Source organism: Lethenteron reissneri, chromosome 64 (assembly GCF_015708825.2).
Source record: "Lethenteron reissneri isolate LAM-NWPU_2019-01 chromosome 64, ASM1570882v1, whole genome shotgun sequence".
NCBI lineage: Eukaryota > Metazoa > Chordata > Hyperoartia > Petromyzontiformes > Petromyzontidae > Lethenteron > Lethenteron reissneri.
This window is the reverse complement of record NC_083842.1, coordinates 7,068,933-7,081,820: the sequence shown is the minus strand read 5'-3', so window position 1 is coordinate 7,081,820 and position 12,888 is coordinate 7,068,933. Positions and strand designations below refer to the sequence as shown.

General features: G+C 44.4%; 1 protein-coding gene across 1 annotated transcript in view; it reads right to left on the bottom strand.

The window, feature by feature from the left end:
• The window catches only part of LOC133359001 (von Willebrand factor A domain-containing protein 7-like), a 142,233-nt gene that overhangs the window by 33,145 nt on the left and 96,200 nt on the right, over positions 1–12,888 (bottom strand). The window contains exons 11-13 of the mRNA XM_061577377.1: positions 11,967–12,119; positions 6,378–6,473; positions 304–566 (exon numbers count right to left, since the gene is read on the bottom strand). Of these exons, the coding sequence (XP_061433361.1) occupies positions 304–566; positions 6,378–6,473; positions 11,967–12,119 (512 nt within the window). The remainder of the gene's footprint in view (positions 1–303; positions 567–6,377; positions 6,474–11,966; positions 12,120–12,888) is intronic.

Sequence of the window (12,888 nt, the reverse complement as noted above, 5' to 3'; positions counted from 1 at the left end):
CGATTCAAGCAAGCTGGTAAGACTCTGTATGTCGAAACTGGTGCAGAGTTTGCTTGTACAGTATTTGAATAAATGCTGCTGTAATTTTACACTGGAAGAAGACCATGTGGCTGATGGGTTGTGCAAGACATACTTTACATTTTATGTAGAGATAGAGACATAGGAATAAGTTATTGTCTGCCTGATTATTTTGTTGCAGTAATGGACATTTCATTCAAAGTGTACAGAAAGCTTAGAAATTAAAGAGCAAACATAAAGAAATGGGCCAAGAAATCATAAGAGAAGCCAACGATAGGAAATTACCTGCAGTGTTATCGTGGTGACATGAGAAACTGTCGGAAATACTCGGCCAAAGGTATTATTTTTCGAATCCTTCCCGCTGACATACACACAGAACTGCTCCTCTGGAAGGGAATCAATCTTTCCAATATAGCCTCCTGGGCTGGTGTCGTAGAGTGGGATTATTTGAAGAGGTCGACCATCAGGTGATAGCAGCGTCAACGTCTCAGCAATAGCACTGCTGGTGTCTTCGTCTGTAATGGTGACTTCCACCAAGAGCGGTACGCCTGCAAACCCATCATGATCATCATCAAACATCAACATTCCACATTACCAACCGACCAGAAACTGGCCATCACTTTCTGTGGCAAAGAGGTCAAGCACGAGAAGTACCCGAAATACCTCGGTGTAACTCTCGACAAAAGCCTCACCTTCCACAAACACCTTCAGAATATTGTTGTTAAAACAAATTCACGAGTTCATCTCGTGTGTAAATTGGCCGGAACATAGGGAGCAAACGCATTGACACTACAGACAGCCACCACAGCATTCGTCTTCTCTGAGGCAGAATATTGCGCCCCAGTCTAGAACCAAAGCGTACACACGAAGTTGGTGGATACACATGTAAATGAGGATTATCTCAGGGATGCTAAAGAGCACACCGCTCTTTAGCATCCCTGTGATGCCGCGTGAGTGAGAGAGTACTGTGAGGTCATTAGAAATACAAACCTCCAAATAAACAAGCACATCTTCATGCCACCACTGCACATGCTCAAATCCAGGAAACCATTCTGGAAATATGCAAGGAACATCCATGACAAAGACAAGACCACCTAAGCGTGATGGAGGGAAGCCTGGGCAAACACCAACCTGCTGCAAAAATCCATCCTCAGCGACCCTACAATCCTCCAACCAGGATCTGACCTACTGAGGAAGAGGTGGTCCTCTTTCAATCGGACCCGGATACTACGTGAACGATGTGGACACTTTCTCCATGAATGGGAAATTAAAGAGAATCCAGTTTGTGACTGTGGTGCAACATCACAGACCGTGCAATATATCGTGAACGATTGCCCAATCAGATTATTCAACGGAGATCTGAAACAAATCTACTCGAGTACTCCTGAAGCAGTTGAATGGATCTAGTTCTCGACATCAATTCGTAATCTGATAATTGTTTTGTTACCCTTTTATCTGGCAATACAACTGACACCGTTTTTACAAGGAGTCATGTTGTGTTTTTTTTTTATTCCGACCGCAGGTATTGTGGTCAATGCAAACATGACTCCTTGTAAAAAAGGTGTCAGTTTGTTGCCAGATAAAAGGGTAAAACAAACAATTATCATATTTTGCTACTGGCAAAGGAGGTTCCAATGGTGTAAATTCGTAATCTGTTGCAATCCCCAAAAATGCTATAGGAAAGAGGAAGACCCACCATTACCCATCACTCACAAACTGCTATTTATCACTCAACTTTACACCACAATTACCACGCCATTCCCATCATCACTTACCATCACCAAAGCTCACCACTACTCACTATCATCCATCACGTACCAACCACCACTCATTATTGAACTCGAGACTACCACTACTACATATTATCGCTCACGATCACTAACCAACACTCACAATTACTCACCATTGCTCATCAACTGCAGCACATCATGACGGTCAAATATCGCGCGTTTTCAGATGCGCATCTGCGGCCCTCTGGAATGCTCTTCCTTCCGATGCTAGGAAGCAATTGGAGCTATCCACTTTTAAATCTATATTGAAAACTCTTTTTTTTAACTGCTCTTTGTGTTTAGTTTGTTGTCCATTCCCCGCACCTTCGATTAGCTCGGTTGGCTATGTATGGTGCAAAATAAGTAAAAAATACATACATCATTCAACCACAAACCACCATCATCAATCATAATCACTAACCATTACCAACCAAGATTCACCACTTATCACTCAGGACCACAATACCACCCACTACGGTACCACCATCATCGTTATATTTACTGTACACTTAAAAAATATATTTACATATAAATGTTTTTTAAAATATATTTTACAAGGGGTTATTTTTTATAACAGCTAGAAAATTTTAGACATTGAGCATATTTTTGTAAGTAAATTACTCTATTGGAAAATACCCTGCGGTGTTCCCTCAACACATTACCATCCCAGAGTTATTCATTTGTAATGGAATCAAACTCACTGTACTCATTGGATCCAATGGATTAACTACTCAGCGGACTAAAGTGATGCAGGCAACTGGCAGTGTTGTGCTCTACGAGTGGTGGTGTAAGGACCTGTCAAGTTGGTAAGAGACGAGCAGTAAGTAGCCTATATGATAGAGCCGGGATTGGCTCACCTTCTTCGACGGTCAGAATTTGGGACAGGTGCATGACACTGTCAAGCAAAGAAAATAACTTGCAATATATGAACGTAAGCATGCAACGATGTGTCATGGCCAAACAACGATATCATGGGTGTGAGTTTTCCAAGAACAGTTATGGAACAGAAATTTATACTAATAATAGCGATTTCGTGCACAGAAGCAATTCCAAGGTGGAACCCATGCTCGAACCTGTGATTGAAGTCGTACATGAACCCATCCTCTTCCCCGTGCTTGAACCCATGCCCATAACCGCAAATGTGACCCTAACCCTAGCCCTAATTCTGACCGTAACTGGATTCGTGGGTTCAAGCATGGATTCGAGGTGTTGTGTTTCTTTGTAACCGATACAATGATTAGCATGCAGCCATCAAGGAATCACCGCTCTCCATTGGTGATAGTTTCTAGAAAATAGTTTTTCATTTGCAAAATTTTCCATTTGCATGTCTAGTGGCATAGCGCTGGCTGCCAGCAGAAAAGGGGATCTGCAGAGTACGGCAATCCTGACGACAGCAGGCCAGGATATACACGAGAGGGGGATCTAGGGGAAAGGTCACAGAAGGGGCCCATCAGGAACCCACTAGTAGGTTCCAGAAAGGGAGCGTGGCCGGCGCAGAGTGAGGCCACGCTGGCAGTATAAGAGCTGCCCCTGTGGGGGACCTCGGGGCTGTTGTTGAAGTGGGATCCCCATTGTGCTGTTGAAGTCCATCATCGCCATTCTTCTCGTCGTCTTCACCATTCTTCTCGTTGTCGTCTCTGTTTCTATCGTCTCGGGGCGCCACTAGCCAAATAGCCTACCAACTGTCCTGGCTGAGTAGCGTCGCCGATAATAGATGGACTAAATATTAAGTGTGTTAATCCCGATGGTGCTCATTAATAAAGAAGTGCCTCCAAGTCTTATCGTCTCCGAGTTAGTCACTACACATGCATGCCACGTCCTTAATCAGTGGTCTCATTCCATCACGCCACAGCACCGATAAAAAAATATCATTTGCATTCATGTGCAGCATCAGTGTGCCGACTGGCGGCCGTAAGGGCCAATTACAGGTCGGAGGACAGCACAACCTACAGAACAGAGTCATACGTGAGTGACCACAAGAAAGGGAAAACTAGGCCAAGGGTCAAAGAGGGGATCTATCTGGAAGCTCCCAGAACCGCGGGAGAGTTCGAGTAGAGGGGCATGGCCAGGGCCAGGGCATGGCCGCGCTTGGGGGACATAAGGTGGAGTGGAACGGAGTTCTGGGCGCCGTGGGATTCGGGGTCCTCGGCGTCGTCGCTGTCATCATCGTTGTCGCTGTTGTTTCTTCCTCGTCGTTGTCGTCGCTATGTAGCTATCTCGCAAAATCGTTAGACATCGTTGTCGCTATATAGTTAACCAGCTGTATAGTTAGACATCGCCATTGTCGCTGTATAGTCAGCCAGCAATATAGTCAGTACTAATTAACAGTGACTGTGTCATTAAAGTCGTGGCTGTACGCCGACGATAAATAAATAAGAAGCCCTCTACAGTTCGTTTCTCTGAAGTCATTACGTTACACATGTAGGGTGCACAATGCAGAAGTCCCATCTCTAAGTCTTCTTGGTTCTTTCGGTAAGAAAGAACCAAGAAGATTAATCCCTGCAGTCACGAAAGCTTTAAATCGAAATTTCTCATCTATAAGGTTTAGGTGTACAGTATACTGTACAAGTGCCTACACACACACACCCACCAGGCGCATTTAGGTTCAGGGCTGCTTCTCAAGACAAGAAGGCGACGTGGTAGAGCATGCCCATCACCACTAAAACCTAAAAAATTCGGTAAAGAACTAGTTTTTCAATGCACATACTTTTATTTGCACTCAAATGTAGAAAATACATAATTTGACCCCAGAACATCATATTGTGTTAATTCTGGGCTAAAAAACCTTATATTCTACTTTTCATTGCAAATACAAATGTTTGCATTGAAAAATAATATTTTACCAAATTTTTTACGTTTTAATCTCATTGTAATTTACTTTATTGAGACTTTAACGGAAATTCTGGTCATTTTCATACAGTCGGTGTATGCAATGAGATAAAAATAGCATTAATATCTCTATATATATCCAAATTGAATATCAGATTTAATGGTAATTCGTTGAATTCTTTGAATTCCAAGATCTCTAAATTCGATTACATATAAATAATTTCAACCCTATAATTGATAACATTTGATTTTTAAAACATTTAAAAATTAACCTTGTAAATGTAATTGTTACGTATATTTTAAGTGTTTTTACACAATTTAATTGTAAAATAATTTGGATATGTACATATTTATTCTAATATGAATCCAGACAATAACAAAAGTTCATTATTGTCTGGATAATTATAATATATTGGAAAATGTGCAATAAAAAATAACAAAAAAACACAAAGAGGCCCAGGATCGGCGGGACCTGGACTGGTCCTTGAATTGTCACGCGATACGAGTCTGTGTACACAATTTCAGCTTGTTAGGCTTCGTAGATTCAAAGATATTAAGCGTCAAATATTTGAAAGAATATTAACAGACAACAGCCACTCCTTTTCCCTGCCTAAATGGACTATCTGGCATAACATGCCCTAATATCACGAGGAAAGTAGCAAGTGACCAAGACCAGCAAATTATTGAGTGGGATGCTCGTCATCCGCTACATGGCCATCAGCCAGCACACCATCGTCTCTCATCGAGAAACAACTTCTTGTGCTCCACTGTATCACTGATCACATCACCAGAATCTCCCATAACTTCCCTCTGACAAAAATAATGAGAAAATCAAGCGACAAAGCTGCTAAATGGAGCCGGCAAGGAATCACCCTCAGTGAGAAGCTAAGATCTGGCTCCAATTTCAAATGGCTCGCATAGGGGAGCCTAAACAGGGCTGAGAGTGGGTTTCAGCAGATGCAACTCTCTCATGAAAGCCATGGGGATTCTGCACATAAGAACAATGTGCTTGTCAGGAGAAGCAAACCATAGACCATCTCCTGAGATGCTCTGCAGCACCACAATGCACTCCTCAAGATTTGACAATGCCAAAACCAAAAGCAGTGGCCGATGAAGAAAATCAGACAACAGGGCAAGTTAAATAACAGTTTGTAAAAACTTTTTTTTATTATACCAAATAAGGCACACAGAGCTATATAGCTACTTTTCAGAAGTGATCAGGCTACAAATGATAGCTCAACGAAGTGGTTTAGGGGCCGTCCATAAATGACGTCACGCGATTTTGGACGATTTTCGGACCCCCCCCTCCCCTTCGTCACACATCGTCACAAATGTCTGACCCCCCCCCCCCAGATGTGTGACGTATATTATGGACGGCCCCTTATCACGTGGAAAATTAGATCAGCCAAATACTCTAAACGCTTGTTGATTCTAAATGTGAAGGGAAAAACTGGAGTACCCAGAGAAAAATCCACGTGACCACGAGGAGAACATGCAAACTCCAAATATACAGGCGTTAGCGTTGGGATCGAACCCAATTCCGCCTGTATATCAGGCGAGGCAGTTAACATGTCCCCACCACAGCACACCAACACATCAAGAATTACAGTTAATAATATCACTCTGATAGGGACTGCAGGCAGCCCGAGAAGTGATGGAGACTCGAGTTGGAAGTATCTGAATAGAGTCGTTTTGTGCTTTTTTATGATTAGTCGTGGTCTCATGTTTATGAAGACGTATTGTTGAGTTCATGCAACTGACCTGCTGATGGTCTATTTGTGATAACCCTAATGCCAGGGTGCGGTCCAACATCATCTTCAACTCCAAACTTGTAGATGAAATTCAAAGAGCTTTGTCCTGAAAGTATGAGCAAATCACATGTAGTATTGTAGACATATTGACATTGATAATTTCGCCTACACAAACAATCAGAGCAAGTGCCATTAGCGAGTACCTGCAAAGGTGCAATAAGGGGGCGGTGTGGTTCGCATCATGCCCAGCCGCCTTTTTTTCCCATTGCTGATGTTTGCAGACTGAACTATGAAACTCATCTAACGCTGCGTTGACAATCTATATACACACACGAAGATCTCTCACACAGCCGTAATAGAAGGTTAGAGCCAGTGTTGTTCAGAAATAAGGGTTGAGGAAGGAAGGGGAGGCCCAAGACTGGTTTAAATATCACTTGCCATGATGTTTGGGAATCGAACCCAGGTCCCTGAATTCATAGAGCATTGCACTAACTACTAGACCACTATTTCACCACTGGCCTATGACAAACACACAGGAGTTCATCATTGTGAACTGTTGGAGTAATTGCTGTTAGCAAACATTTATGTAAAAAAGGCATGACACATGACGAGATATGTTTAGTTTTTTTAGGTAAAGTCATGTAGGTAAAAAATAAAAGTTTTTGCCTCTTATTATCGCCGGCTTGTTGCGGGGTTCGCGTCAATTGCTAAATCTCTCCACGCCCTAATGGCCGAGGGCCAGAAATTTCATTGGGGGGAGGCAGAGAAGGCTGCGTTCCGCTCCATTCGCGATGGCCTTGTTAATGCTCCTCCCCTACGTTATCCCGAACTTTCACTGCCGTTCATCTTGGACACGGATGCCAGTCATACTGGCATTGGGGCCGTGTTATCTCATATTGTTAATGGTGTGGAGCACGTGGTTGCGTATGGCAGCAGGGTGCTGTCTCCGGCGGAGCAGTGGTGCTGCGTTACGTGCCGGGAACTGTTGGCCATTGTCGTGTTCGTGCAGCAGTATCGGCACTTGAAGTGCGCTCGGATTTGCATATCCCTGCGGTTCTTGCTACTTACAGGGTGACCCCGTACACGTCCGATGTACAGTTGCAGGCCGTGCCCGCCCCGAAGGTGTCAAAAATTTCCGATATGATTCGATTGACAATGGGTAAACTTTCTGAGGCGCCGGAAGCTGACAGTGTCAATTCTTGGGCCAGGCAGCTGACCAACGAGCGATTGGTTGCCGGGCGACAAGGCTTGGTTGCATTGTCCGCAGGTGCCAGTGGGCACGTCACCTAAATTTCTGCAACCTTGGAGAGGGCCGGTTTATGTCGTTCGGGTCTTGAGGCCCCAATGTGTCCAAGTTCGGTTTGGTAAATGGAGCTGGTTCGTGCACCCCTCTCGCCAGAAACCTTTCATCACGCCGTGCGAGTTTGTTTCATCTCAATATGGAAGGGGCCGAGTGTCGGGTGTGCCCAACGAGCTGGGGCGAGCATCTGCCGACACGGGTCCTCAGGAGAGTGTATCTGTTCCACACCCAGGCGCCGCACAACTGATACCTCACACGCGGCCGCTCGTATCAGCCTCACGTGCTCGGAAGGCCAAGGACACGGCGACCCGGCCTACTGCTCTGCGTAAGGAGCCGGCTTCGTCGGGTGTATTTCTTGCCCCCCTCGGCCCTCCCAAGGCGGTCGAGCCCAATCCGTCTGGAGGACCGGCGTTACGGACTCGTTCAAAAACTCGATTTGCATGATCCCGCACAATGCACACTCCCACACCATCTTGGGCTGTCGCGCTCGCGTGAGTCATGGCCAGTATTTGGCTGATCCTGCTCACCATCAAGCTCACGAGCGTTGTTACACATTGAAGGTGGGAGATGTGCGCCGCGGCTGTCGGGTAGACCGGGTGTTTTTTTGTCTTGCTATCATGTGTATATTTTGTACAGTTAGGTTTGGTCATTTATTGTTGCCTTGTTATGTTGTTGGAGCACACTTATTGGTTGTTATGTTAAGTTACATCGGTTGCTTGCTTTAGGGGGAGTTAGCAGCCGGGACAGCTGGAAGCTACGTAGGGGGGGGCGGGTGATGTAGTGACTGTACTTGTCACTGTATGGTGCCGGGACTTGCGAAGTCTCGGCCGGTGATGTTGTCATTGCGGGCAGCCCAGGTTGTAGGCTGCAGTACCAACACTAGCGGTGGTGTAGTGAGTGCTGGTTAGCGTGGAGGCAGTGTGCGGTGCCGACTCCCAGTGAGGGAGCGAGAGTGAGCGTCGTGCCAGCCAGGGTTACTCTGGGGCATAATGCTCTGGCTGACCTGTTGTCACATGACCGGACAATACTGGAGGGGGGCCACCGGTGGACGGGAGCCGAGGGGCGGTCACGTGGTCTCGGAGAACTCTCGGGAATTTTCGAGAAGGAGCTCGAGGAGCCTGGAAGGTGGGCGTGGCTAAGGGCAGAACCAGCCCCAGCCCAGGAGCATATAACGAGAGCTCCGTGAGGAGCTCGGAGTTCTTCAAATGTTGGTGTTCAAAGATCCACGTCGGGGAGAAGAAGCCTCTAGCCACGCGGTTCGGGACCCAGCTTGTGGTCCGGACCGTGTTTACTTGTGCCGTAGCGTGGTTAGATGGGAATTCGAGACCCGAGCGTAGGTTGCATTATGTTACGTACTGCTGTGTTAAATAGTGTTGCTCCCGTGATAACGTTTGTGACTCAGTTGGACTCACTAAACATGCTTTGACAACAGAAGTGCATATTGAATGTGGTGGTACCTGCTATGATTACAGCAGTGCATATTGTGGTGGTACCTGGTATGATTACAGCAGTGCATACTGACTGTGGTGGTACCTGGTATGATTACAGCAGTGCATACTGACTGTGGTGGTACCTGCTTTCACTACAGCAGTGCAAACTGATTGTGGTGGTGGCTGTTATGACTAGAGCAGTGCACACCGACTTTGGTACCTGCTTTCACTACAGCAGTGCATACTGACTGTGTTGGTTCCTGCTTTGATTACAGCAGTGCATACCGACGTTGGTGGTACCTGCTTTTGCTACAACAGTGCATAGCGACAGTGGTGGTACCTGCTATGATTACAGCAGTGCATACTGATTGTGGTGGTACGTTCTATCACAACAGTAGTACATGCTGACTCTATAGCAGTATATATCGACTGTATAGCACAAACCACGAACCTGACAGAGGGGCATGGTGAGGCCTAGTCCCGTGTAGAGCCCCTGGCCTTGCCTATATTGCCCAGCCGGTAGGCTGGGGGCGGGGCCGCTACCCCCCCCCCCCACATCCCCCCGGCCACGCAACAATAATACTATCTAAGCACTATATTAATTTGGACGAACTCTATAGTAGTGACTGTACGCACCGGGGTGGGGGGGGGGGGGAGAAGAGGACATCACACAGTGAAGAATGTACCTCAGCGTTGTGTGTTTTTTTGTAGCTTTTTTAACGCAAAAGAAAATTTCCCCCTCACCCCTACCGAACGCATGTGACTTGGCATGGTCTGTCCCCCCCCTCCCCCCCTCCAAAAAAATGCACTAAATCGCTCATTTTACTAATTTAAAGGTGAGGGACGTGAAAAACGAATAGTGCTTGCCAACCACGTGGCTTAGGGCGTGGTACCTGGCAATTTTTTTGAAGTGAACTTCACTGTTTGAGAGCCAAATTCCTCGCAAGCGCGTGAACACACACAGACAGACAGACAAAAAATGATATTTATATATAAGATTTCAGACGGGACTAGGGCTACTTGGCTGGTATTTAGGCTACATTACAAAAAACATTTAGTGCCTTGACCCTTCGGTCTATACTTAATAGAAGTCTAGTATCATTGCATGTTTTCCTTTCTTAGTCGTCTCTGTCTTATTTTCCTGTTTGGTCTAGCTGTTCAGATTGTTATTTGCTTCTTACTTTGTGTATTTCTTATTTCAAATCATTTACTCATATATAATTTCTTACACTGATATTTTGCTATATTTTTAAGAATTAAATATTTTTTTTTATTCTAGGTGATGCTTCCCTCTCCAGTCTTCCACTATATGCAAGAAAAGTAAACTTTTGCTGATGAAACTCGCACTAATTTCAGTGTGGACAATCCATGTGACAAATTCCTTATCCAATGCTTCTATCGCACCATGGATCAACTTATTCTGGAGATGGAAAAATGGTGAAATGCATATGCCAGATTGAATGATTGATTCAGTTTCCTTGTAGATAGATTACTGTCCGCAGAAGATATTGTTGTGTGGGCCAATGCATTGGTTGTTGCATATCCAGCAGATCTTGAAAAAGCATTCACTTATGAATTCCTGTTTGTGCATTTGTATGCAGAGAAAAAAACAATGGCAGATATGCTCAAAGTCCAAATATCTGACAATCGGATCAGGAGCTTTCCAAATGTTTGCATTGCTCTAAGGATTTATCTTGCCATCTTGGGAACAAATTATGAAGGGGAGCATTATTTTTCGAAGCTAAAGCTGATAAAAAAAACTGTCTCCCATAAACCATAGGACAACACTTGTCTTCCCTTGCACTGCTCTCTATTGAGAATGAGATTGTGCGAAAAACACCATTTGAAGATATTATTGCAAATTTTGCCATGAAAAAAACCTCAAAAAACTAATCTATGATGTACATTTCTCTCACCTTAAAAATATACATACATATGACTGCCTCTTTGTATATACACTGTGCCTATCCTGGGTATATAAATATATTTATTGAAGATATCTTGGTTAAATTTTTTTTTATCATACAAACAAAAAAACATGTTAATATTTTTCAAAGGCCCTAGGCAGTGCCTTCTCTGCCTATTGGATAATACGGCCCTGAACTGATGGCATGTAGTTGATGAGTCAGAATGGTTTAGAGCTCCTTTAGTACGTGAATGAATCTGGAGTAGAGGTTAAACCGGACATAGCTGATTCAGATTGGGGAAGAGGGGCCTCTGGGAAGAGCGTATTGGGTGTACAGGTTTACACAATCTCCCTTAAATGATGGCGAGAGTGGGAATAATTCACTCAAACGTTTAAAAGTGTCTGCTTCCCAGTTTGTGTCCTCACTGTTGGGCATACTGTCAGTATCCCACACCCTAACCTACACAGGTGAAACCATTTTTAATCCATCCCAGGGGCTCACTCCAAGATGTGAGGCAACCCAAGTACAGACAGTTCCCGCTTTTAGGACACAATGCCTTCCTGGAAACCCCATCGTAAATCAGACCCTATTTTCCTATTAACAGTGGAAACAGTAGAAACATCACTTGCCGAAGTGTTTTTCCTTTTATCAGCCATATTTAACAGGATTTTAAAGGTAAAAAGCCACAAAAATACTTTAGAATAGCATAATCTCTGGGCCAATTCACATCAGAAACCAGACTGACTCTGTTCATGTGTTCGGAGTCATGTCAGATGATGCTTTGTAAATCAAATTTCTGTCGTAAATCGGTCCATGGTGGCATAAAAACGTCGTAAATGTTGATCGTTAATCAGATCATTATATATTTGTCAATATGTCATGCATGTAACTAGGTGTATGCAAATATTTCCACGCACAACCACACATGTCATGTAAAAGCATGATATATTTTTTTCCGTTACCGATGATACGTAAACTGGAAAGTCCCTCTGACGTGATTTGAATTTGCCAAATTCCAGTCAGTTTTGGCTCCCTCAATTGCATGATGAAGTAGTTTCCATATATTTGCGTCGATAAAAGGGTGGTATTTCCTGCAACAGCATCATCCCTTGTACCTGACGGAACAAAAATATTAACACATTCACACGCACCACACAAATATTGATTAGATTATTTGGTCTTGATTTTAAGGTTTCGTGATTGCAGGAATCCATACTCTTTGGTTCTTTCGGTAAAGGCACGTAGGTATAAAATAAAATAAATAATGACGTTTCGGGCACAAAACAAGCGTCCATCATCAGGTGGGAAAGCATGATCTGCTGCTGAGGCAGACTGTTTTAAAAGGTTTGAAATGGGTGTAGCCCAAGGATCCCTATTCACCAATGTACCTGTACCTGACACCATTGCAATCATTGAAGACTTGGTCCAACAAGGACTGAATCCAGATGTACCAACTTTTGTCAGGCACTGCCTGACTGCCTTACCAAAACATACTTCACCTGGAATGGTACAGTCTACAAACAAAATGAGGGTAACCCAATGGGTTCTCCCTTATCGCCAGTGGTAGCTAATGATTTCATTAAGAAATTTGAGACAGATGCCATCCAGACATCCACCCTACATCCTTTCTTGTGGAAGAGATATGTGGATGACACGTTCGTCATCTCGCCACATGGCCTGCCAGCACTGAACCAATTTCTCAACCACATCAATTCCATACACACATCTGTCAAATTCACCATGGAAGTGGAAAAGGATGGAAAGCTACCATTCCTGGATGTTTTGATTGAGAAGAGACCTGATGGCTCTTTGGGACATTCGGTCTACATGAAAGCCACCCACAAGGATGCCTATCTAAAGCCTGACTCCCAGCCCAGAAGAATT